The following is a 26070-nucleotide window of genomic DNA, read 5'->3' on the forward strand; positions in this document are numbered from 1 at the left end:
GTCATTTCATGCATTGTATTTTGAACTTGTTTACTTTGTTGTTTCCAGAAGAGCTTCAGGGTGATGTTTTGCTGGCAGGAGCTGGAACTCCTAGGTAAACTTGAGCCCTTGGAATAAGGTTGAAGTGCATAGATATGGGGTTGGCTTTTTCTATGTGGCAAGTCACCCTGAAAGAAGCAGAAATTGCCCATGCTTTAACTTGCTGGTTTTGTTCTTGGCTCTCTAAAATACCCAGAGATTTAGTAGATGATTATCCGAGTCCTGTTTTGGAGGATTCTGAGGGTCTTGTGTGTGTATCAGACCCTCATGCCTCAGAGATACATGCTCCGCTTCTCTCCTCTGCACGAAGCCTGTGGTTCTCAACCTTTTTGTACCTGAGGCACCCCTCAGAAAATGCCAACTCTTAGGTTTTACTTGTTACTTGACTGCAGAAAAATACTAGAGCAATGTTTCTATTGCAAAGAACTCAGCAAGACCGTAGCAGGTCAGTATGTTTTTAACCCTAGGAGTTTGTACTTGAAATCTCTGCATTTATCTTGTGAATCACATTTGCTTGCCTAGCAGTGCTAAGATTGCACGGCACCCTGGAAAGGCTCTCAAGGAGCCCCAGGGCGTAGTACCCTGGCTGAGAATCCCCAGTCTTTGCATTGCCATTGCCCATTTTGTTACTGAAGCATCTCTTGAGGCTGCTTGGGTTAGACCGCGCACCAGGAGGTCTTCCAGAGCCCTTTAGAAAGGCCTGTTCATCGAATCCGGCTGCACGGCTGCTACCTTGGACCAAAGCCCCTGTCTGTCCCTACAGCCAGGCATCCTATTCCTGCTCACCCTCCCACTCCCCCCACTGCTACGTCAGGTGCTCTGGGATGACGGCAGGGAGACGCAGGGGTTCATGTACTAATAACCTCCCTGGAAGGCGATCGCCATGGATCCCAGTTTTCTCTGATTTTAAAAATTCCCTCGTTTTCGGGTTAAAAAAATTAACCCCAAATCCACCTTTTCCCATGATTTAAATGAAAGACCACTCATATATAGCTATATACACAGAGGTGTTTCATTTTAATTGTGGAAAAAGGTGGATTTGGTGTTACTTTTTTTACCTGGAAATTGGGATTTTTTTAAATCAGAGAAAACCAGGATCGCTGGTGAGCAGCAGGGCACAGGGGACGCAGGGCTGAGCTGATGACGCCTGTGGCCCAGACGCGAGGTGTGAGGCGGTGGGCGATTGAAGGGGCTTTGACATTCAGGCCTAGAAGGCGCAGGCGCTCCTGCTATACACGGGGCATTACGGTAATTGACAGGTGCGCGGGGGCGTGGCTGGGCTGGCACGAGACACCTGCCCCTGCAGCGCGTAGGTTTCTCCCATTGGGCCGCGCCCTGCTCGCCGATTGGCCGCCTGTTAGAGACACGTGGCCCTCTCCGCGCCCACCACCGCCACAATAATAACCCAATGAGAGCAGCGGCAGCCGCCCACTTCCATTGGCCCAAAGCCCCGTCGCTCTCCGCCTTGCCCCGGCCGCGAGCCGCTGCGCTGTCCGCGGTGACTCCTCGCTTGTCCCCGAGAGGCCCTTCCGGGTTGGGGGGCGGGATGCCGCCGCTGATTGGCTGAGTGGTGCGCCCGTCACGGTCAGCTGGCCCAGCAATTGGCGAGTCGCGGCTGGCGCTGTCACGAGCCCGATGTGTTAAAGGGACCGCGGCGGCCCGCCCCGCACCCTGCAGCCGGCGCGGCGGCGCCATGGCCTACCAGGGCTTCGCGCAGGAGTACATGGGCATCCCGGCCGTGACGCGCGCCTACACCACGGCCTGCGTGCTCACCACCGCCGCCGTAGTAAGTGTGCGGGCGGGGCGGGGCGGGGCGGGGCGGGGCGGGGAGCGGGCTGACCCGACCCGACCCGACCCGACCCATGTGCCTCTTGCAGCAGCTGGAGCTGATCACGCCTTTCCAGCTCTACTTCAACCCCGAGCTCATCTTCCGCCGCTTCCAGGTGAGCCCCACACCCCGCCCCGGGCCGGGGCCCGTGCTGGGGCCTGGCGGGGAGGGGCCCCAGCTCCAGCTGCCTCTGCCTCTGCCTCTGCCTCTTCTCTTGCAGGTCTGGAGGCTCATCACCAACTTCCTCTTTTTTGGGCCCCTGGGATTCAGTTTCTTTTTCAACATGATCTTTCTGTATCCTTTTGTCTCCGGAGCCGCTCTCCTGCCTCGCCCGCCCCGCCCTCCCGAGGACCCGCTTGCCAGCCGGGCTCACCTGCCCCGGCGGCCTTCCCCGCCCAGCGGGGGGGCGCTGGGCCGGTGATCTGCGAGGTCCCGTCCAGCCCTGACGGCTGTGACCCTACCACGCTCCTCCAGGAGCAGCGGGTGCGGCGGCGAGGGGGGCTGTAAGGCCTTGTCAGCCAGGTCACTTGCCCTCTCCCTGGGGACTGGTCATTCGAGGCAAAAGATCGATGGCGACGCCTGGCTCTGGGGGTGGGCGTCTGGCTGGCAGCTCCCTTGGTGAAACTGCTTCCGTGGCGGGCTCGTCAGTGGCCGGGCGCGCAGGGCACCCAGCTGTTAATTTCCTATACTGCAACCCCTCCCTTGTCCCCCGCTCCCAGGTACAGGTACTGCCGCATGCTAGAGGAAGGCTCCTTCCGGGGAAGGACGGCAGACTTTGTCTTCATGTTTCTCTTCGGGGGATTTCTCATGACAGTATCCTTTGAGCTGGTGGAGGCCCTCTGGTCCTGTCTCCTCTGAGACGGTATAAATAGGCCACTTGCCCACTCGCTTCTTTCATTCAAAATTCTCCTGCGCTCTCTGGTAGCCGGAGCCCCTGCCCAGAGCCTGGCTTCCCAGAGAAAACAGGGGCCAAAACTCTGACTGCAGCTTGCCGGTTTCCTTGTGGTCTGAGGCCTGGTGCCACTTCCGTCTGACACATGCCCTGCGTGCCTGGGAGGGCCCTTCTGTACCGAGGCTGCAGGATGTCGGGCTGCCACCAGCAGATGGGCAGCCCTGGTGGCTAATTCTGTTGGCCGTGCTGTGCCCCTGAAGGGGCTTGTCTGCGTATCGAGCAAAAGATAAAGGGGGAAACGATTTCCTTGAACTGATGGCAGGAGTGCTGATGTATGTGACTGGGGGTAAAAATGATGCATGATCCTGGGGGCAGGAAACAAGCAGTTTAGTAGGCTTAGCATGAAAGAAAGCCATCCCGAGATCATCATTAGATGAAACCAGTGAGTTCTTGTTCTTGAGTTTCCATCTCGGGGGCAGATACTGCACGATAATGGCATGTTAGTGTCTCCAGGCAATTGGCACGTGGGGACTTGGCAGCACTCGAAACAGAGAACCCTTAGTATTGAAATCTGAGTGGCAAAAACAAGAGGTGTTGTGTGTATGCATGGAGCTGAAAGCAGGTCCTGGCCCTGAATCTAGCAGACTGTGCGAGAAGCTTCTGCAGTACTGCTTGTAACCGGTGTGTGATGGGGTACCTGTTACACGCAGTCTCCTTCAGCTTTGGAGCCATCTCAAAGCACAAGAAATCTGCCTTGAGAAGGGTGGGGACCCTGTTGTCTGGGGCTTGGTGAGCCCACCATCCGGAAAGAGATTTCCCGCATGATGCCCTCTTCCCATAGAGCTGTGCTTATCTTCACAAGCAAATGCTGCCTGAGCAGACGTGCGCCTTGCTACAGAGGTGTTAAGTGCTTAGTCACTTGCCAACCCTCCTACAAGCAGCAGGGTCTGGCCCACACTTTGAAACTGTTTAAGCTTGGGTTTAAGTCTCAAGTGCAGAAGGGGGATGAGGCTGTGTAAAACCTTACTTCTGTAGACCTTTGCCTTAGGGTCACTGGGTATTCAGAGGTTTGTGGGGACCTGGGGAAAGGGCTCCAAGCAGCAGGAGCTTTTGTTTATCTTCTACAAAACCTACTGCAAAAGTGTTGGCTGCTCCTTGGGACCTTGGAGGACTGTTCAGGAAGGTGCAGACCTGGCTGGCTCCTGGCCATTGCAGTGAGGTACAGAATCTCTTTCTGCCACGGCTACAATTCAGACCTGGGGTGCTGGTGGCTGGAGTGAGAGAGCTGTCATCTCAGTTCAGGCCCTAGCAGCCAGGAGCTCACTGTATTTTTTTGGCATGCTTGGCTCAGAGCAAGGATTGGCTTGGCAGGGGAACCAACTCTCTTCCTCCAGCAGCTTGCGAAGGCAGAGGGGGCAGAGTAGAGGGAGGTGGGGGGACACCATTATTTTTGGATCAAACACTGACTGACTCTTTGTGAGCCGAGGCAGTTAGCTGCTCCTTGCCAGTTTCCCCACAGGTAAGAAGGGAGCAGCTGAATTTAACCATTCCTGCAGACTGCTTTGAGATCACTAGATGAGGAAGCAGCTCTAGCACCACTGACACTTGGCACAAGGGCAGTGGGTTAGGGCATCAGTGAACAGCTGGCTGCTGTTCCCTTAGTTTGGAGGATGTTGGTCCTCAGGCCCCCCTTGCCAGCACAAAGTTTCCATACTCTTGTAGTGCACGGCAGAAAGAGAGGGCTGTGGTGAGCCACATGGGGCAAGGCTGGATGCTTGCTCTGCTGGCAGTGAGGGAATAAACATCACTGTGGGCAGTGGTCTGGCCAAGCCAGATGGCTTCTGCAGGGAATAGCAGCTGTGCGGCACTGCCTGCCAAGAGCGGCAAGGGCTGTTCCATACAGAGCGAGCACCGCATGACTGCTGGAAAGCCTCACTGCCCTCTGCCAGTCTTACGGGAGGCTGGTCAGGGATGAGGGAGGGCCCCATGGCTGTCCCTGTTACCTGACTGAGAGGTGCAGGGTGTGGCTGGTAACGTGGGTAGCAGAGTGATCAAGTCACTGGCAGCTAAGACAGACCCTCTTGAGAGATTTGCACACCATCAGGTGTCCAGGCTCCATTGTCTGGAGTCTTCTGCAGCCCTAACCTGACCAAGCCCCATAAACAAGGTGCCTAGGGCAATACGCCTTCCAGGCTAGGGAAAGCCCTGGTTTTTCTGTAAAGTGCCCAGTACAAGAATGCAGCTGCTGCCTCTGCCAAGAGGCTGGTGTCCTCAGCAACCAAAGTGATCGTGCTGCTGAGGAGAGATGCCTCCTCCCAGTGCTCTCGAGGTGCCTATAGCAGCTGCTTATGGAGTGGCTGAAATGTAAATGGTGCTGTGGGTGTACACTGCTCACCTTCCTGTCCTAGGATGATGGACTGGTGTGAGGATGGCGAGGGGGCTTGATGTGCCTTGAGTTGCCTGGGAAGGGTTTGGAGTTGTGGGCACTGTATTGTACTTAGCTGCCTAGTATCTTCTGGGCCTGTTTGTCTCAAAGTTTCCTGCATGTGATGGGCCTTGTGAGTCTCTCCAGTTCTCCTGTAGCTCTGGTACATACCATGTGCTGAGCCTGCTTTTCTCCTTGACTCCATAGCTCTCAGCTCTTTGGCCTTTTTGCCAGCCTCTTCTTCCTGGGCCAGGCGTTCACCATTATGCTGGTGTACGTGTGGAGCCGCAGGAACCCCTACATCCGCATGAACTTCTTTGGGCTGCTTAACTTCCAGGCCCCCTTCCTGCCCTGGGTTCTGATGGGCTTCTCACTGCTGCTGGGCAATTCCATTATCATTGACCTGCTGGGTAAGAAAAGGGCCCTTCCTGTGTGCATACCGCTACCTGATGGATCATGCTGAAGCCTTAGTGGGTTGTCTCAGCTGACACAGTGGCCCTGTAATGAGGACCATTGGCTAGCTTGGCTTGTGAATAAGTTGTCACTGGGGAGAGCACCTCTGTGTTGTGCTGGTCAACACTGGCAGAGCCTCCAGCTGTCTGCAGTTGGCAGCGGTGCCAGCTGGCAGTCCGCTTCTGGCTCATAGCTGGTGGGGCCAGAGAGAAAATGGGCTGATGCATCCTGTTCCTGCAGTTCTGCCAGCAGTGCAGTATTCCACTAGTATTGCCCCAACCCCAGTAATTTGTTACCTGCCTGAGACCTCCAGGGAGCAGGCTTTTGGATTATAAGCTGCATGCATATGGCAATAGGTGACAAGGGCTTCTGCCATGGGGTGCACATAGTATCGTGGCTGGTGGGAGGAGTGTTTCACATGCCGATTCCTCAGCTCTTCCTGGACATCACAATGAATTTGTCTCTCACTGAAGAAGAGGCATACCTAAGGGTCACCCCATGCCTTTCTTTCTCTACAGGAATTGCAGTGGGCCACATCTATTACTTCCTTGAGGACGTCTTTCCTAACCAGCCAGGAGGGAAGAAACTGCTCCTTACACCAGGCTTCCTGTAAGCAGCACTCAAGGTTTTTCCTCCTCTTTGAACCCTAGTGTGATACCACCCACCCATGTCATCTGCAGAGCAGGAGCCAGCTAGTCTGCCTTTTACCACAGGGGCTGTTCCTGCCACCTGCTCCTGGCAAGACCCAGCATCTGAATGCATGCCCGTGGTCTCAATCCAGGGTGTTGCAGCTATGGAAAGCACCACATCTGTGCACCTTGCTGCCTTTGTGCCTGGCTCATTCCTTTTGTTAGTAGGAGTCGAGGTTTCTTATTTCCTGCAGTGGTCGTTGGCACTGCATTTGCATGTTTTAAGTCAGGGAAGCATTCCTGAGTTCAGTTCTAAGAGGTTCCTGGAGCTTGTGAACAGTAAGATGCTTTTGGATGTTGGGGGAATAGCTAGTGATTTGATTATTTCACTGAGCCAGGGAAGCCTAGGGAGGGAGGGGGTTCACAAGGCTCTGTGCTAAGTTGCTGCTTCCCTAAGACAGCAGGGGTTGAGTCTTGTTGTCTGGGCTGGGCAGATTCCCAGGAGGCTGGGGAGGTTTCTTCCCTGTCAGGCCTTGGTCCAGATAGAAGGAACAGAGAGATCTTGGTAGCTGAGGATAGAGATATAAGCTGTTAGGAGCCAACCAGTAACACCCCTATGATTCTGTAGTCATGCAAATATAGCAAAAACACTACAGGATTAACCCTACTTCTGCCAGGGCAAAGGCAGGGTAGTATAGCTAACCTGTGTTGTCACAGAATTGTTTAGACTTACAAGAGCTGATCCATGCTCTTAAGTGGCAGCCTCCCCCCACCTCCTTAAAGTGTTTACAAGGGGTGTATGCCCATGCCTTTGCTCAGCTTGCTCTTCTGGTGGGCCTGTTCTTGCCAGGAGGATGGTATTTGACACCCCTGAAGAGGATCCCAACTACAACCCGCTCCCTGAGGACCGGCCAGAAACCCAGCCAGCAGCACATCAAGAGGACCAGCAGCATCCGCAGTAGTGGGGGGAGAAATCCCACGCGACCAGACTTTGCCTCCCCACTGGAGTAATGCTGCACCCTGCAGACAGCTCCTGTCTGAAGAATGGCTCTGGCCACCATTGTTTTCTGTAACATTTTGCTCTCCATATGGGTAGCCTGTGCTCTCTGTTCTGAGTTGTTCTCTGGAGCACTGTGTGTTTGAACAGATGGAAGAGCATGAACTTGTTTAGGCAAGTGATTGTGAGAGAAGTGGGAGCTGTAGATATGGGCAAAAAAGCCACAACAACTCACTCAACCCTGAGTAGGTAGCAACTGGCCTCAGAAGCCCCTTGCTCCTCCTCTGTTATAGACTTCTTGTTTGACAAGACACCCCCTTCTGTCCAAGGACTTATCCGCCCTCCTTCCCAAGGATGCTGATCCTTGTTTGCTTTCCATCAATGCGCTACATTGTGTTACTTATTTCTGGCAAGATATAAGCACTGCCAAGACTGGAGAATCCTAAACATCTCATTCCTCCTGATCTGCTTTCTCCTCCTTCCCTAGCCTTTGACTTTTTTTTTGTTCCCAAAGATTCTTTACATTAAAATCTATATTTTTCAGCAGAATGTCTGTTGCTGCCAGGAGGCAGCCATGCCTCAGGTACAGAGACAAATGGGTTTTGATTTATGTCTGCTTGGCACCTTGATTCTTCACAGTCTGTGTGTCATATGAAGTGTTGGGAATGAATGGGGGAGGTCTTAAGTGCAGCACGAAGAGGAAATTAAGCTACGGGGCCCTGCAGATTGACTGTGGAGATTACAGGCTTGTTCTGGCCCCGTGACTAGGTCTGGCCATCTCCTACTCGCTCTCCTCTGGCACTTATTGAATAGCAAGGCTGGCCTTGGTTCAGTACGACAATCAAACTAAGCCTTTATCTACATACAGCAGTTGCCTGGGGGGAGAGAAAACAAGACAGACACATGCAGTTAATTGCATTCCTGGAAGGCACCTGGATATTCTGGCAGGGAGTCTAGAACAGGAATGTGTCCATAAGTGGAAGGTCTCACTGTTGTCCCTATCGCAGAGCTGGTGCAGGCTCTCACTCTGAACCAGAGTGAACTCCCCAATGCAGTCCTGCCTCGAGGCACCTGCCTGAGACTGCTCTGGTTTCAAGTAGGAAGGTGGGGTCTGATTGTCAAACCCAGTAGCTGTCCTGTGTGAAGGACCTTTCCTGTGGTTTTGCTTGTTGCACTTCCAAACTGCGCAAAGGTTCTCAGTGTGGAAGAGTCTTTCCAAGGTGTTCCTGATTTAAACAAGCCCTATGAAATTCAGCAGGAATAAGACCCGGACTGATCTCACTTCCATGCTCAGAGCAGGTCTCTGTTCTCACTTCCTGGAAAGAAGCCTGTGTCAAGGCTAGAGCTCATCTCTGGAATGGAGCAGTCAGGGATTTGTCAAACTGGACTGACACTGTCAGCTTCCTACAGCTTTACATATCTGGTATCATTGGAGCTGTAAGTAACCCTACACACCTCAGCAATTGAAACAAGTGCTACAGTTACAGGTTTTAAGGCCACAGCAGTTTCACACACACTTCTCCCCTCGGCTGTTGCCTTGTCCTCAGGTGCTGTGGCTATGAGGGCACCAGCTTTAGGCCTAGTGCCCCAGCAGGACTTACATTTGCATCTCCCTTCTCCCCATCAAGGATTTTCTGGGCTTTGCCCTTTCACTTCTTGACCTAATTCCACATGAACCCAGTTTTTGGCTGTGGGCAGATAAAATCATTTTAAAAAGAACCTGGCTTATGCCGTAAGAGCAGATGAATAATTTGACTTCTGGGGATAGGTCAGCCTCTACTGGCTGCCCAGCAAAATAGAATCCCAACATGAAAGTATTAAGGAAACTGGAGAACACATACTCTTATTTGCCTTGGGTTAGTTATCAGGATCAGTTTCTTTACCACCAGCAAGGACCTGACTGCTCTGGAACCAATCTGATTAGTGACCAGGGGCAAAGCTTCTTCCTGAAGGAAAAATATAGTTTTAACAATTGACATACAAATTCCCTTTGTGTCCTTCATGCTCATTTGGGGTGCTGGGGTTGCCAGGTTCTCCATAACCTGGGATTCCAAGCATTAAGTCTGAGAAGAGCCAACTCCAGAGCTGACATTACACAGAGACAGCTTTACATCTTAAACAGGAGCTGTGACCTGTACCATGGTAACCCAGCAGGCCAGCCAAGTACCCCTCCCTGAAGGTTCAATTTAGCCAGGGCTGGTTTAGACTCTGCTAATGCTCCAGTCTTTCACAGTGCGGACTACGCTGTCAGTCTTCATTACTTTCATGGTTTATGAGCCTCACTAGTCCCAGCCCAATCTTAGATTCCAGTCCTGTGTTGTATTAGAGCCCTGACAAAAGGAGCCAGTAGAGGAGAGGACTCCACCAGAGCAGCTCTTCAGCATTGCATCCAGTAGCACTAGAGGTAGGCCAGGAGTTTCCTAAATAACCATGACACCAAGGAATGTGCTTTGAACTCCCATGCACCCGCAATACTGAGCTCACACCAGGTGTTACGCATTCCTTTTATTTAAAAAGTTATCCTAACAGTGCACACTGCACCTATACAAAAGATCCTTACACAGTCCACACAGAGGTACAGGAGGGCTCTGACAGCTGCCACAGGTCTCAGCTGGCTGACGTGCTACCGCAACCTTCTTGGCACATGGCATGAAAGCAAACAGGTGGGGGCAGAAACCGGCAGTACAATGGACTACTCGGCAAGTGGAATGTGAGTCCCCGCTCTGAGACAAAAAGATGCGAGACGAACCCTTGCCAGTCCCAGTTCCTTCCGGGGAGAGGAGGAGGGATAGAACCTGTAAGATGAGCACCATAGTCATGCTGGGGGAGATTACCAGGCTGGAGCAGTGTTGGCCAAACGTCTCATACGCCTGTAAGGAGAGAGAGAGAGGAAAGGGCACAGTAAGTGATGGGGGAAAAAATGATGCTCCAGAAGAAGTGTACCAATCCAGCTCCCATAAATACTGAAGAGCAAGATCCCCCTTATGCGTATGGGGTATTAAACTTGCTACTTGCTAGTCAGCATCCTAGACTGATGGAATAATTGGTGTGTACAAAGAGATCCTTATCCCCACAGCCCCAGGAGGGCTTGGTGTATCTGCCACTGGCAGAACCAAAGGAGGTACTAAGGATGCTACTAGGAGATGCCTTAGCAGACACACTGTCCAAGGTCCTGTTAATCTTCTGTCATCTGTACTGCTAACACTTTAAATTTCCCCTCATCTGACTACCCTTAGATTGCTGCTTTATAGCTCCTTCCCTAAATGGGGCAGACCTGCTCTTGCAATCCACAGTGCTCCCATCTGTGCCAACAAAGAGACAGGCTAATCAGGCTGGAGCCTGCAACATGTCCACTCCTCCTTCAAGCAGCACAAGGGAGGTGCTGGATTCTCTCTCGCTGGCATCACAGCATGGCAAGCTTGGCTATTTTTAAATTAACGCTTTCCCGCAGCAGCAGATCGCAGTGCATGAGGGGGCAGCACTAGGAAAAGCTCACTTCAAGCAGGAGAGGGTTAAATTAACATGTGAAGACACTTGTGAGTGATGTGATAACAGTTTAATATCCTGAAGCAGGAAAGACCCAACCGCTTCTTTTGGCGCAGGAGTTTGAACTCCTGCCAGTTGGCAGGAAAAAGCAAACATCAAAGCTCTCAAGCTCCAGCCCCAGGTGGGGCCAGAATGAAGCTGCTGGACCGGGCAGTGGCACCTTGTATTTCTGTCCTGGTCCCTGATCTTCTTCTCCATCTCTGCATCTGTCAGGGTCTCAAGCAGGGGGCACCACTGATCAGCGTCGCCGGTGTTGCGAATGGCGATCTCCACGGTTGGCAGCGGGTTCTCACTGAAACACAGAGACAGAGATCAGCAAAGGCCACTCTGCACCTCACTACAGAACCACAAGCCCTTCCACTGTTTGGCACTGACCCAGGCACTGGAGAGAGGCATAAAAGCAGGGAGTGGCATTTAATGGCTCTCAGCCCTGTCTGGACACTCGCTCCTCAGCCTGCTTGATTCAGTCTAGTTCCTGACAGCACCCCATTGGCAGGCTTCACATGGCGCCTGCAATTCCCCAGAATCCAGCTACTTCAAAGTGAACATCTCCTTTCAGCGCTGGCAAGAGGGGATTCTTCAAAGCAGATGGAACAATTCTCCCTCACTTCATGAAGGGCTGGGGTGGGGGGGGGGGAGGAGAAATGAGTAATGCCAACAATCATCAGACAAGGGCTGCAGCAATAGCCTGGTTTAGTCTCCCTCTATGGCCAAGCAACTGACCAGCTTCAACCCTTCCCTTCCCATCAACGGCTTGTCCTGCAACTGCCTGGTGGAAAGGCTGAGGAAGGGTCACAGCAGCTCGGGGACTTGAGAGCTCTGGGACTTCCAGCAAGTGCTTATGGACAGGGATCACCCAGCTCCTCAGCTGCCAGTGGAAATGCTGAGTGGCCTGGCACACCAAGAGGATCCTGTCCCTTGGCAGCCCCTGCTACCTCCTTCAGTTCAAATGACTGAGCCACGATGACACCGCAGCCTGCTCACTCTGGCCCACTGCATGGCCACTAGTCATGCAGCTGTTTTGTGAGGCCGTGGCCCCAGGCCCATTTAAGCTGGGCACTGTCCGAGCAGTCCCTGCCCCCACCCCGGGGCACAAGCAGCGGCACCCAGGCAAGGTCCTGCCGTGTACTCTCCGTTCCTGCACCTTGCCAGGGGATCCTGAGCAGAGGCAGCTGGGCTGGAAACACAACAGGGCTCACAGCGCAAACGCCTGCCCCAAGTTCCAGCAGTAAGCGCTGCCGCAGGACGTGTGGGCAAGGCATCTCTCCTGCAGGTACAGCTGGCTGCTGGGGGCACATTCCTGTGCCAGATCAGGCCCACACACCTGGCCAATCCCAGCCCATGGAGCCACAGGAAGGAGCCAAACTGCTGAATGCTAGGGAAACAGGGCCTGGCACCACTGAAGGCCTCTTGTACCTGCTCCGAATGGATGTCTAGGTCACAGGTACTTTCAGTCCTTCTGCCATCTACTCAAGTCATTCACATGAACAGCCCTCTCTCAGCTCAGAGCGGGCTGTTGTCCAGAGCCAACTGCTGCCTCCTAGTTGGTGAAGCAGTCCCTGCTTTCCCACCACCCCAGCCCTGTGGTGCCCAGAAGACACTGGTGGAGCTACAAGGTGGGACCAAAGGATTTATGGTTCCAGCACCAATCTTGTGTTGGCCTCTATGTTTTCATGGACGAGCTGAGGCAGAGGGAGGGGTCTTTAACCACACCCTGGCCTTCCACACGCTTCACTCCATGGCCAGGGCTGCCAACACGCCAAGGGAAGGACCATGTAGCGCACCAGCTACCACAGGGACTTGGAGTGAGCCACAAAGCTCTGACCTCTCTGCCTGGGCAGCATCGACACAGCCAGCCAGGGAGAGGCCCGAGTGTCTGGGGACAGACAGAACCAGCTCCCCCAGCAAGACAAGAAAGGGCAGAACACCTGTTTAAAGGCAGCAGGGGTGGGGACAGGGGTGGGGGACCAGAGAAGTTCCTGGGTCCCATTCCAACCTCACCTCTCTAGCTGCCTGAAAACACAGGCTGGAACAGCTCTGCCTGAGGGCTCCTAGGTCTGTCCTGTTACACTGAGCTTCCAGACTCTGCCCTTGTTTTGCACAAACAGAGCTGACCAGCAAAAGTGGAATCCCACTGGAGGTCGCACAACAAGACAGCTTCACCTCTCCCCCTGATGACTAAGGCCCGCATGATTCCCCCAACTCCATCCCTGGAGATAAAGGCTGTTGCTTTGATACTGCTGAGGCAGCCCCTTTCCCTACATCCGTGGAATGTCTCTCCCGCAGACACCAACAATGTGGTTTAGGAAATCAGGAACAAACTGACCACAGAACCCAAACAACATTAATCACAGAATCTCAGAAAAATAGGGCTGTGAGGTTTCAAAGCTACTTGAGGAGAAGCGGAAGGAAAGGATGCGGCAACAAAGGAAAACCAGGTTTTAATTAGGGATTTTCCAACAAGAGCTAAGAGTTCAGACACTGATGATTCTTCTGTTCATGGGGCTGCCCATCTCCCTGTTTGCTGTATGGGTTGTCTTCTCTTTGAAGAACGTGCTGTCTACAAACTGGACTCGTCATCACAAACCCTCTGTAACAGGTCAGGCTAGGCAAGTGTTCTGGGTAGAACAGGCTGACAGTAAACTCTGGCCCCCGACTGCCTGAACATGGGCAAGTAGAACCGTATCTGAAGTAGGCTAGGATGACTGAAAAGGCGTGATGGTTTTGTACTGGGCAAGCTACCCCCTGGGGAGAGCTGCCAATCAACCTGCAAGTGGTTGGCATCCAAACCAGAGCTGCAGGCAGAGCTGGGAGGAGAGCAGCTTTCTGTGATTACTCCAGCACAGCCTGAGCCAAGTGCCAAGAAACGTGGCACTCCACAGGTATGGGATCTGCTGCTACAGGGAATTGCAGAGCAGCTAAACTGAGCAGAATGGTTCCTTGCCCATGCAGAAGAGTCCCTGCCCAGTGTGCTGATCGGGCAGCATGATCCATCTTACTGTGAGCACTGTCACAAACACGAACTACGAGGAGAAGCCAGAGAAGGAAGCTTGAGCCCCTGGGTGTGCTCACCCACAGCCACTGGTTTGTTCTCCATCAGTGCTGCAGAAGGGTTTGCCTCCCAGTGAGGCTAGGATTCCTACCTCTTCTACCACAGACAAGGCCAGAAGTACCATTTGCACCAGTGGTTCTCAATCTTTTTGGGCTTGAGGCATCCCTCACTGGACTTGAGGCATCCCCCCTATAACTTCTGTGAATTGAGTGGTTCCCGATTTCAAAGGCAAAATTACATATTATAGTGCTCACCTCCTTACACAGGGGCTGGGCAGCAGTGGGGGTGGGGAGGTTGAACCTGGATTATCTGCTCGTCTTTTCACACCTTGTAGCACCCTTCAAAGGATCTGGCAGTACCCAAGGCGCCCTGGTTGAGAATCAGTGATCTGCACTGATTCAGTCCCCAACTGCATCAGCAGACATGAGCTAGCCTTCACCAGCTGCAGGTGTGGTAACAAGAGACAAGATATCCCTGGGGCAGGCATATAGCCAAGAAATGAGGTTTACTCTTGCTTAAACCCAGAACTCCTCTCAGGAGAGACTGTTCTTCAAACTTCAGGTATACCCAGTCCTCTTGCGGCTGATCTCGGTATACATGGAGACTCATTCCATTTTCTAATACTACATATTGCTTTGGAGAGGACTGCAGAATTCCACTGTGAAGTGGAGATGGAGGCTCTGATATAATCTTGAGGGAAAGTGGAGTGCCAAGAGGGACACGGAGAGCACTCCGGTGCCTATTTTCCAATGCAGCTGTGGCAACCTGGGACTACAGAACAGCCCACAAGGACTGGGAGGAGCAAAGGACAATGGTACATTGATCAAAACCAGTTCTGTGAAAAGCCAGTGTTGGCTGGCTAGGGCTCTTCAAAACCAGTAAGCTGACCAAAAATCTTTTAGTCCAGAGCAGATGGCAGTAACCACTCTCTGAGCGGTTGCTGGTTCTGTGCTATGCCTGATGATAGACTCAGTAAGTACCAGAACCGAGTTGCTGTTGTTTGCTCCATTATGAAGCATCTTTCTATGGAGAAGCCTCTTGTGCCAGCAGCAAACCCAGAGGCATGCCCCTTTATTTCTGCACACTCCTGTTTCCCAATGAAGTCCATGTGGGGCCCCCCTCCCTTATAGGAGAAGGGCTGGATGTGGTTCTCCTCCAAGCACTGGGGGATGCTATTCTGACAGCTTGACTTTGCCACAGGGAATTATAAAAAAACAAAAGAAAGCACTTCCTTTCCCCCAGCCTCTGCAGAGCCAAGGTGCTGAACTCCAATCTTTCAGTTAATATAATATAATGCACCAAGATCAAACACCAGGCCAAGCCAGAGACCACCTCATAAATACATGTTCAGAACCTGCACACTCAGCAATGTAACTCACCAGGGCCCTTCGTAATACAACTGGAAACTATTATCACCAGAGATGAGTTAGGAATCCTGACAATAAATCAATGTTGAACTTGCTGTACCCCAGCCACGATAAAGGTTTGGATTCATGACAGCTTCAAGTCTGGCCAGTGAACAGAACTGCAGTTGCTATTTTAGTCAGAGTTTTGTGTCTGAAGAAGATTGTAAGATATCTGAGTTAGTGAGTCAGTCATGGCAGAGGCAACCCAAATGTGTGGGAAGCCGACAGAAACAGCCAGCAGTACTCACTGTAAAAAGAGAGCATGACTGACAGGTCTGCATCGCCTCTAATCACCAAGATGAAACAGAAACCGTTACTGCTTGGGTAACCCAGAATTTGGTTGGATGTCAGCAACACAGCACTTGTATTAGGGGTATCTGTAGACTGGATGTAGCACATGCATAGGCCAAAATGAGGCTCTAAACCCAAATGGTGCTTTGTGCATTGGCTGGCATTTAAGGCAACACATTTGCTATTTTAGATAACGCAAAACAGATTCCGGAGCCGATAACAGTCCTGGATTCTGCATGGGTCTGGGGTGCAGCATTCAATGTCAGGTTTTCTTTAAGTGCTGCCCTGATACAGCTAAGTTGTGCCGTGCCAATCAGGGCCTGCACATTTCATACAAGTCAGGGTATGCTCAACTTCTCCAAACTGGGCACCACATCTGAAATGAATTACATCAGCAAGGACTGCACGGAAACAGCATCTCTCCAAAGCAACCTTGGCATTTGGGTTCTGCAGAACAAGATGTCCACTTCCCAGACACACTGTGGCAGCAGCCATTTTAAGCCAGTGAACCATACAAGACAATGAAGAAAAGAGATGCGTCTGTAGGGTTTGCAGTGAGGCACTCTAGGAAGCTGCCAACACTGCCTAGGATATGGCCAATGCATAACACTGGCTTTACTGAATGTGCAAGAGGAGATATTTGAGTGAAAGAGGTCTTTACTACTTGGGGATTCATGTACCTCCCTCCTGCTTATCCCTCAGCTGATCAGCATCCCTTTAGAGACCAGATGTCTCATGAAGAGAGGGTTTTACATGCTGAAAAAGAACCCAGGAGTTGAAACCGATATCCTGTTACCAAGCAAAAATTATTTGGTAGAACAGAACAGGAGTCAGGACAAAATACACCTGAATAGCCTCCAAAGCTGATTTCCTATACAAGATGCTCTCTATTTAACACATTCACCAAGGGTTGCAGAAACGCAGAAAAAGGAGACTTAAGAGCCCCAGCCACCCCACCTCCCCAACAGCTCTGTAGAGGCCATATGCCTAATGAGGTTGTTCTGTACCTGAAGGCGTAAGTCTTCTGATGCCAGCTCAGCTGTCCTCGAATGCTGTAGGCGATGGTGGTGACAAACTCCCCGCCCAGCCCGAGCTCTGAACACAGCTTCAGTGCAAACTTCTCTGGTGAATTCTCCTTCTCCGACATGTCCCATTCAAACTGGTCTACCAGGGAGATATTCCCTACATGGATATTTAGCTGGACACAATACCAGAGACTAAATCAGACTCTGCTTCTTAAACCCCCATTTTTTTTAAATTTATCCCACCAAGGCTGCACTCATTTAGAGGGGAAGTAAAGGTAACCAAAAGGAAGAACAATGGGCAAAAAAGATGGTTGTCTGTGCCTCAAACTCCTGTATTTGGGCTCTTTCCTGCCACAACGTGAGGAGTCCCAGCTCTCCCCTGCACTAGATGCAGCTGTGTTCCTTCCTTTGGGACCGCAGCATTCTGTATATTAAAGGAAACTGAGCTCTTTGTTATCAGTTCCTGGCACGGACCAGCAGCATTCACCAATCTGCCACCAGGGCCTTGACACAAAAGGCTAGAGATAAAATCTAGACACAGGAGGGGAAGGCAGCAAATCCCTGGCTCTCCAACCCCACATGCTTTTCCTTCCAGCACACCAGACTGCTGCTACAAAGTAATCCAGCTCTGGTCAAGTCTCCCTCCCTTCTTACCTTAATAATAACTCGTTGATCTGACTGGTCCTCTAGGATACTGTCAGTTGGGTAAGACTCAATTTGCTGTCGGATTGCAGAGGCAATGGCAGGGACAAAGGTCAGTGGGTTCAAATCCAGGTCATCACAGAGGATCTCTGAGAACATTTCTGGAGTCATGAGCTTTTCTGAGGGCAATGGAGAAAGAAAAAAACACATATTCACTTACTTCATTGCAAGCAGTCACCATTTGGGTGTTTTCCGTTTGTTCATTGATTCTAAGTCATGAGGCCTATTCTGTACAGAGGGATATTTAACCACGTTCTCACCTCTCTCTTGTGAAGGGCATTTAGACTCTGCCGTGTTAAACAATGAATGTACTTAAGCAATCATCAACTTCTTGTATTTGTTCAATGGGAATAATTGCTGCAATCAAGTAAAGGACACCTAGGAATGAGAATAGAGCAGGGGTTTTCAACCTTTTTTAAGGAGTGTACCCCTTCTGATCACAGCAGCCAGATGTGGAGCAGGGCAGGGGTGGCAGCTAGATGCAGAGTGGGAGGGGGCTTGCACGCGGCAGTGGCCACTGCGTGCAAGCTCCCCCAGCACCTGCTCCCAGGAGGCACGGGGTGGTGGGTGGCGGCTCTCAATCTTGCCCGCCTGTGCGTACCCCCTAACACCTTTCCAAGTACCCTCAGGGGTACCCGTACCCCTGGTTGACAACCCCTGGACTAGAGGAATTTATTGTCATGCTTTTGTATATAGGCCTCTGAAGGTTGGAGGAGACTGTCACATCAAGGTGGGCAGTCACTGTGCATGACTCAGGGCAAGGAAAACAGACCCGTTACAAAAGATAGTGTTAGGTTACAAGCATGTTCCCAGTGATAACTACAATCAGCTGGAATGACATGGGGACCGGAAGGGATGTGACAAGAAAATGAGACCCTGGTGAAACACGATGCCTTTAAAGCTGTGCCTATGTTCTGCAAGAGTGCACTCTGTGTCTCAAAAGCCACTTTAGAATGGATGCTCCCCGCTCCCTTCAAGTGCCTTAGATAAAGCTCAGCCTCCTACCTACCATTCATGTTCCACGTAAATGCATCTCTGAGCTTCTGCCCATCAATCTCCATGTCCAGCCGGATTGGAACCAGAACCTCTGGCTGCGACGCATTCTCATGGATCACTGCTGGGTCATGGTCATCAAAGCTGAACGCAAAAGATAATGACACAGAGTATATGAAACATTGAACTGGCATCCATGGGAGAGGAAAGAATTTAGACGAGCATTTCCCACCCCCCCTTTACAATCAGTCTTTATGCAAACTCTGCAACTATGGCTTACAGGCATAGGGCGATAGCAGATGCCTTTGCTTTATGGTTAACAGATGCATCACTATGACAATCAATACAATGAGGAAGTCCTTCCTGGGTTGGTAGGTTTGCCTCTCTTAATGCTTGGGTCAAGCTTTCTCTGAGATAAAACAATCGCAACACATTTGCCAGCCACAGAGAAAGCAGGTATGATGTTACTAGAACACATGCACCAAGGCAGGAGGTACAGTGGGACCACAAATCAGCTCATTCTAGAATCTGAGGTGACTGACACTGATGCAAATGTAATTGTTTCAGAGAATACACAGCTCTTCTCTGATGGGGTGTCATGCAGTGAGCAGCTTACCAGAGTGGGAAGGTCCGTTTCTTGTCCCTGCCCATACGGTTTCTGTTAATGGTGGTTGAGCACGGCACAGCATCGAGGTGATGAGAGCTGTTGGGCAGGGTAGGCACCCACTGGTTATTCCTCTTGGCCTTCTGCTCTCTGAGGAAGGAGACAGTAAGTTAAAGCGGCAAATGCTCAAGCATGGAACACCACTATTTATAGCATGTAGGTCTATGTCACTCTACACCAGCATGGGGGCTCCCACAATGGGACTGGGGAAGCTAAATGGTGCACGGTTCCTTTCAGAAATCTCCTTTTGGTAAGGAAGAGAACACTTATCCAGTTAGAGGAGTGATGGTCTAGTGATCTTGAAAATTTATCTGAGCCAGCTGTAACAGGCATCACTATACCATCTCAGAAGTTTACTTAGCATATATCTTAGTTCCACTTCACCTCTTCATTTCCTCTTATTTTACTTTGTTTCAGGCACTCACCTATCCCTACCGGTCCCTGCCAGGAATGAAGGATCCAAATGACAACTAATGCTACTTGCTCATTCTGTACTGCCTCTTCCCCAAAGTTCCCAAAATTCTTCATAAGCTACCCATGACAGACTTAGCCCAATCATGCATGACCCTCCATCTGCAGACAGGAAAACCCAAGCAAAGAAATTTTAAGAGATCTGTCTGAGGTCAGGTAGAATTAAGACTAGAAGCTGAAGTCCCACATCTGTCTCCCACTCTATTCAGGAGGCAATCTCTCTCTCCATCACACCAGGATCATTGCCTACTTTGTCTTCCCTACCAGAAGAGATATACACCCATACAACTGATTTTAAATACCAGATTAACATTTGGGTTCTGTTCCTGTATGTGGCAAAAGGACCACTGAGAAAACAACATCTTCAGAGTATGGCCAAACAGTGCAGAATACGTTTATTTTGCATATGCCGCACGTTAGAATCGAGTGAGAATAACCAATGTCACCAAGTATCAAGGTTTTCCAGCTGACCAGATCTGTTCACACAAGCAGACAAATCCTTGCCTATCAACAGATCTCCATGTAATGAAACTTATTACCATTAGCCATGTTGAGCAATGAAAAGTTGCAATAGCCCTTTAAATAACAGCGTGGCTTGATGTTAGTTCCAAAAGGGTAGGTCAGCTCTTCCAAAGTACTCCCAGTGATCCTACCCTCAGTAACAGTCATTACCTGAGGTAGGTGGGAGGCTCTGTGCTGATAGACACTGCCTTATATTTCTCATCATTTCCGTCCAAGATCTCCTCCACTTCAGATGCTTTCAAGAGCGTCACACTAGTGGCTAACGTTGTATAACCATGATCTGTAACCAGAAAGCATGGGACTGGTTAGCATGAGAAACACTGTCAAGCAGAAAACTTGTTCTAATGGGCTCCTCCTGCATTCTGGGGTACTCAACCTTCACTTCTACTGGCAACCTATTTCAGACCCTAGACAGCTGCTGGTAGCTTGGATTCCCTCATCTCATCTGTTTAAGAACAGCTCCATTTTAAAGCAGATTTTTGATCTGTTACTTGTGTATGCAGTGTATCCCCTTCCTCTCCCTTTCAGCCACTGTGCAACATGGGATACTGGGCAAGATGGACCTAAGGTCTGCCCCAGTAAATGACAATTCTTATGTTCTTACGCAGGGCACACATGAAACACTCATACTACAGCAAATCCAAAACACTCCAGCCCGACTGTCCCATGCCCTACCCAAGTGCAAGGGACTGCCTCTGCTCTAAAACTTTCATTCTAATTCTGGTGTCAAGTGAGGCAAAATTGTTTCTTTAGTGGGTTATATTATGGCACCCTACTCAATACCTTGAAGCGACAGGGAGGAGTAGGATGTAGACCCCATGTACAAAACTCTGAATGCTGGTGATTGAACAAAATTCGCGAATGGCAGAACATCTACTCTTTATTTGACTGGGTTTTGCTATGTTAGAACTTGCCTGACAAAAATACTGCTATTTTGCTACTGGGTAGGGACAAGGAGAGATTCTCGCATCTGTCCTTACAAATGTAATTAATTGACCTTATGCTGTAACCTTGCTGTGCAGCACTAGGCCTGTTGCAAAAGACAGTGGAGACCTCTGCTCTGATATCAGTATATCAAACAAGAGTTCAGAGTGCCAGAATTAAACTTTTTCACAGCTCAGCTATGAACCCAGTGCTTCTAGAGCAGAAGGCTAAGGCCTATTATTAGATAATCAAGCACCACTCTTTGTAAGGACAAAAGGAATATCTTGAGCTATTTAATAACAAACCTTAATATTCCTGCAAGAAAATGACTGGAAATGTCCAAGTCCTCATTAAATATTAAATCTAACGTGCATCAGATGAAAATGTCTTTTATCCTGGAGTTCCCACTGTAGATATATAAAAAAAATCTTCTTAATCTGCTTACCTGGGACCACACCTCAGCAACAAGTTAAAGACCACTCTCTTTGTTCCTTCTTTTGAACATAAAATGACTACAGACAGGAAAATGAGCTGACACCTAGCTTTACTCCTGTACCACAAATCCACAAGTGCCATCACGGACTTAAGACCTGATGCTCATGTAGCATCCTTCAATGAGGTGCTTGATTGCTCCCACTGCAGGAGAGACATCCTAGAAACTAATGAGGCCTGAATGGATGCACAAAGGTCTGGAGGGTGGGCTAGAAATGAGGCAAAAAGCTAAATGCAGAATAGAGGATGGAACAATCCCATGCACCAGGGTAGGCTGGGGGCTGACTGGCTGGGCAGCAGCTCTGCAGAAAAGAACGTGGGGGTTACAGTGGACAATAAGCTGAATATGAGCCAGCAGTGTGCCCTTGTTGCACACACTAATCAAGAGCATTAGGCTGCATACACTAATCAAAAGCATTAGTCAAAGCTAGGCTCCAATGCAGACAGGACAAGTGCCTGAAAAACCAGGTAAAAACAAGAACTGGGAGACTGTTTGGCAGCCCCCCTCATATCTGGAGACAGCCCACAAAACCCACACATAAGATGAGTAAAGCTTGTGAACAAACACAGTCAGTACGACCACTAAGAAAAATACATCCTTCTTCAACACAGCAAGAGCCAAAGTAGAGGGCACATGAGTCCAATGACCCAGAGGCGGCAAATATGCTTGTACAGCAGTAGGGGTCAGAGCAGGGATTCGTTGTCCAGCAAAACTAAGAATAACATAGGCTGATAAGACTTACATCTTCTGGGACTGTGAGACCGCTGTGACTCTATTGGAAAAAAAACAGAAAGCGACAAGTCAGCAGGAACCTCAGAGGAAGGAGACAGAAGCTTGTTATGCCCCAGGCCTGTTGTTTCTAAAAGGTTATGTTTCTTTTTTCCAAAAAACCCAAGTAGCTTGTTCTCCTTCATGAGAGAAACAAGGAAACAAACTCCCAAGACAGCAAAATTTTGACTTTGCTTTGTTTCTATTGGTGCAGCTCTCACATTACAACAGCTCTAGAAGCTGCGACCATTCGCACTGATCTTCCTGTCTCACATGGGGAGATCCCAGAGAGGAGACAAAGCAGGGGGATATTTTTTTTCCCCGAACAAGCACCATGACCCTCCTGCCCTGTTACCACAGGAGCAGCAAGCGAGCAGACCAGATCAGATGCCTGCTACAACAAATGAAATTCACCTGAGAAAAGTCAGAAAAGCCTCAGTCTCCTGTCATTCAACGAGAGCTCTCTCAGGGGCGAGGGGTGATTAGACAGTTTTTGCCCGGTCCCATTCCCAGACACTCCTTTTGTGTGTGAGGTGTTAGGATGAGATGCTCGGGGCCTTACCATGAGAAGATGCGACGATTTTCTTCCTCTCTTCCACGGTGGCCAGCCGCCTCCACAGCGAGGGGTACCGCTTGTACAGGGAGCCCCGGAACATGCGCAGGTAGTTCCCCACCTAGGGCCCAGAGCATGGAGGTTTGGTCTGGGGGATGCCGCGAGCCAAGCGAGGCCCTGCCCCTGCCCCTCTCCCGGTGGTGGTGGTTGGGGTGGGGGGCAGCTCTTTCACCCCCATCCAGTCTTGTTCATCAGGCCCCGAGCCCCGTAGGGCAGGCCCAGCAGGGGCTGCTAACGGCTCGGAGTGCCCAGAGACCTGGTGCTGTCATGGGGAGTCTCCCCCCCTCGTCTATCCTCGCTCGGGGTCGGTGAGTCAGGGTGAGTGACCAAAGTGTGCGCGCGCGAGAGTGTGTGTGCGCGCAGCATGACCCCTGCCCCAACTGGGGGGTGCGTGCCCATCGTGACCCCCTGCCCCAATCAGGGGTGTGTGTGTGTACCCACCGTCACCCCCTGCCCCAATCGGGGGTGTGTGTGTACCCACCGTCACCCCCTGCCCCAATCGGGGGTGTGTGTGTGTGTACCCATCGTGACCCCCTGCCCCAATCGGGGGGGGGGGGGGGGGGTGTGTACCCATCGTGACCCCCTGCCCCAATCGGGGGGGGGTGTGTGTGTACCCATCGTGACCCCCTGCCCCAATCGGGGGTGTGTGTGTACCCATCGTGACCCCCTGCCCCAATCGGGGGTGTGTGTGTGTACCCACCGTGACCCCCTGCCCCAATCGGGGGTGTGTGTGTGTGTACCCATCGTGACCCCCTGCCCCAATCGGGTGTGTGTGTGTGTGTACCCATCGTGACCCCCTGCCCCAATCGGGGGTGTGTGTGTGTACCCACCGTGACCCCCTGCCCCAATCGGGGGTGTGTGTGTGTACCCACCGTGACCCCCTGCCCCAATCGGGGGTGTGTGTGTGTGTACCCATCGTGACCCCCTGCCCCAATCGGGTGTGTGTGTGTGTGTACCCATCGTGACCCCCTGCCCCAATCGGGGGTGTGTGTGTGTACCCACCGTGACCCCCTGCCCCAATCGGGTGTGTGTGTGTGTGTACCCATCGTGACCCCCTGCCCCAATCGGGGGTGTGTGTGTGTACCCACCGTGACCCCCTGCCCCAATCGGGGGTGTGTGTGTGTGTGTACCCACCGTGACCCCCTGCCTCAATCGGGGGGTGTGCGTGCCCACCGTGACCCCCTGCCCCAATCGGGGGTGTCCGGGCGGGGGCGGGGCCGGGGGCTCACACAGCCCCTCTCCCCCCCGCCGCAGGGCGCTTCCCGGCCCCGGCCCCGGCCCCGGCGGTACCTCAGAGCCGATCATGTAGAACTCGCCGTCCTCCTCCAGCTGGAACTTGACGGGCTTCTGCCCAAACGTCTTGCTGAGCGCCATCATCATCATCGTGGCGGCGAGGACGGGACGGGACGGGACTCGGCGGCTCTGGCTGGGCTGGGCGGGCTGCGGCCTGCTCTGCGCTCTCAGTGCGCACGCGCCGCCCCGCCCCTTAGGGCCAGCCGGCGGGGCGCGGGGGTTGCCCGCTCGCGCTGTCACCCGCCTCCACAGCATGTCCCCGGGCACTTGGCAGGCCCCCCCGGGCTCGTGCAGTCCCTGCCGGCTTTCGCGGGCCGAGCCCCTTTGCAGGCGGTGTTTGCCTGGCTCGTCTGGCGCCAGCCGGCAGCGGGGGGGGGCGGGCGTCTGTAGCGCCGAGGGATCACTTCGTTACTGCCGCAGACACCGGGGGCTGGAGGACCTCAGGGGACCGCATCCAGTCCAGCCCCCTACTCGGAGCAAGGCCGTCCCCAGCGAGATCACCCCAGCTAAAGCTTTACCAAGCAGGTCCTTAAAAGCCTCCCAGGATGGAGAGCCCACCCCTCCCGGCAGCCTGTCCCAGGGCTTCGCCACCCTCCTCGGGAGAAGTTTTCCCCAATATTCAACTTCAACTTGCTGCGACTCCTGTCACCTGCCACGGCTGAGGACAGTCCGGCTCCATCCTCCTCGCAGCCCCCCTGCAGGTGGTTGAAGGCTGTTCAACATCTTCATCAGTGACTTGGATGAGGGGGTAGAAAGCACCCTGTTCAAGTTTGCTGATGACACTAAGATGTGGGGGGATGTGGGTGCACTAGAAGGGTGCAATAGGCTACAAGCTGACCTTGACAGGTTGCAACGGTGGGCGGATGAGAATAGGATGGGGTTTAACACTGATAAGTGCAAGGTGTTGCACATGGGGAGGAAGAACCGGCACCACACTTACAGGTTGGGGAACTCCCCTCTTGCCAGCACGGAGATGGAAAAGGATCTTGGAGTCGTCATTGACTCCACGATGAACATGGGCCGGCAGTGTGGGGAGGCAGTCAAGAAGGCCAACCGTACCCTGTCATGCATCCACAGATGCATCTCGAGCAGGTCCAGGGAGGTGATCCTCCCCCTCTATGCGGCACTGGTCAGGCCGCCGCTGGAGTACTGCGTCCAGTTCTGGGCGCCACACTTCAAGAGGGACGTGGACGATATGGAAAGAGTCCAGAGGAGGGCCACTCGTATGATCAGGGGTCAGCAGAGCAGGCCTTATGAGGAGAGGCTACGGGACCTGAACCTGTTTAGCCTCCACAAGAGAAGGTTAAGGGGGGACCTTGTGGCCTGCTACAAACTGGTCAGGGGGGATCAGCAGGTATTGGGGGAGTCCCTGTTCCCCCGTGTGCTGCCAGGAGTGACCAGGAATAACGGTCACAAGCTGGCGGAGGGTAGGTTTAGATTAGATATTAGGAGACGCTACTTCACAGTCAGGGCGGCTAGGGCCTGGAACCGGCTTCCAGGGGAAGTGGTGCAGGCTCCTAGCCTGGGGATTTTTAAAAGGAAGTTAGATGAGCACCTTGCCGGGGTCATCTGACCCCGGTGCTCTTTCCTGCCAAGGCAGAGGGTCAGACTAGATGATCTACCTAGGTCCCTTCCGACTCTAGCTACTATGAAACTATGAAACTATAAGGCTGCCCTCAAATCCCCCTCAGTCTTCTCTTCTGCGACTAAATGAGCCCCGTTCCCTCGGCCCCTCCTCGTATGTCGTGTGCCCCAGCCCCTGAACCATTTTCTTTGCCCTCTGCTGGGCTCTCTCCAATTTGCCCACATCCCTGGGGGGGGGGGGGGAGCAAAACTGGACAGTCCTCCAGATGTGGCTTCCTCAGTGCTGAATAGAGGGGAATAATTATCTGCCTGGATCTGCTGGCAATGAGCAATTACTAGCAGCTCTCTGCAGGGTTTCCTCAGGCTTTGCCTGTCCTCAATGTTTGCTATAGTTTTCCTTCACTTTTTTCTTCGGCACAAGGGCATAGTTTCTTGCCTACATCCTGATCAAAGGCCTCTA

At 52.0% G+C, this 26070-nt stretch overlaps 2 protein-coding genes across 3 annotated transcripts; one reads left to right on the forward strand and one right to left on the reverse strand.

Annotated features, from left to right (window-relative positions):
• Window positions 1-1586: 1586 nt before the first annotated feature.
• Window positions 1587-20073, forward strand: DERL3 (derlin 3). Of its 2 annotated transcripts, none has more exons than XM_090061949.1 (7): window positions 1587-1825; window positions 1917-1982; window positions 2088-2161; window positions 2587-2680; window positions 5399-5594; window positions 6156-6246; window positions 19360-20073. In XM_090061949.1, the coding sequence occupies exons 1-7, from the start codon at window positions 1733-1735 to the stop codon at window positions 19394-19396; spliced, it is 651 nt and encodes a 216-aa protein (XP_089918075.1). In that variant the 5' UTR covers window positions 1587-1732; the 3' UTR covers window positions 19397-20073. The 2 variants fall into 2 exon arrangements, with proteins under 2 accessions (XP_089918075.1, XP_089918074.1); XM_090061948.1 differs by lacking the exon at window positions 19360-20073 and adding an exon at window positions 7117-7806.
• On the reverse strand, window positions 9754-24207 carry SMARCB1 (SWI/SNF related BAF chromatin remodeling complex subunit B1). The gene is made up of 10 exons (XM_090061947.1): window positions 24024-24207; window positions 22683-22794; window positions 22095-22124; window positions 20086-20215; window positions 18895-19032; window positions 18295-18422; window positions 17238-17404; window positions 16566-16756; window positions 10970-11101; window positions 9754-10133 (listed from the first exon to the last, which is right to left on the reverse strand). The coding sequence occupies exons 1-10, from the start codon at window positions 24114-24116 to the stop codon at window positions 10094-10096; spliced, it is 1161 nt and encodes a 386-aa protein (XP_089918073.1). The 5' UTR covers window positions 24117-24207; the 3' UTR covers window positions 9754-10093.
• Between the last annotated feature and the right edge of the window lie 1863 nt (window positions 24208-26070).

The sequence above is a fragment of the Crocodylus siamensis genome, chromosome 9 (genome assembly GCF_052110815.1).
Source record: "Crocodylus siamensis isolate JL-2025a chromosome 9, ASM5211081v1, whole genome shotgun sequence".
NCBI classification, from domain to species: domain Eukaryota; kingdom Metazoa; phylum Chordata; order Crocodylia; family Crocodylidae; genus Crocodylus; species Crocodylus siamensis.

Excerpts from the sequence above, each read along its gene's own strand:
- DERL3 (XM_090061948.1), top strand. The coding sequence starts at position 1,733 with ATGGCCTACCAGGGCTTCGCGCAGGAGTACATGGGCATCCCGGCCGTG. Across the intron at positions 1,983-2,087 it reads TCATCTTCCGCCGCTTCCAG|GTCTGGAGGCTCATCACCAA; the intron begins GTGAGCCCCACA and ends CTTCTCTTGCAG. Across the intron at positions 2,681-5,398 it reads TCGGGGGATTTCTCATGACA|CTCTTTGGCCTTTTTGCCAG; the intron begins GTATCCTTTGAG and ends CATAGCTCTCAG.
- SMARCB1 (XM_090061947.1), bottom strand. The coding sequence starts at position 24,116 with ATGATGATGATGGCGCTCAGCAAGACGTTTGGGCAGAAGCCCGTCAAG. Across the intron at positions 22,125-22,682 it reads AATCGTCGCATCTTCTCATG|AGTCACAGCGGTCTCACAGT; the intron begins GTAAGGCCCCGA and ends TTTTTCCAATAG. Across the intron at positions 16,757-17,237 it reads ATCAACGAGTTATTATTAAG|CTAAATATCCATGTAGGGAA; the intron begins GTAAGAAGGGAG and ends TATTGTGTCCAG.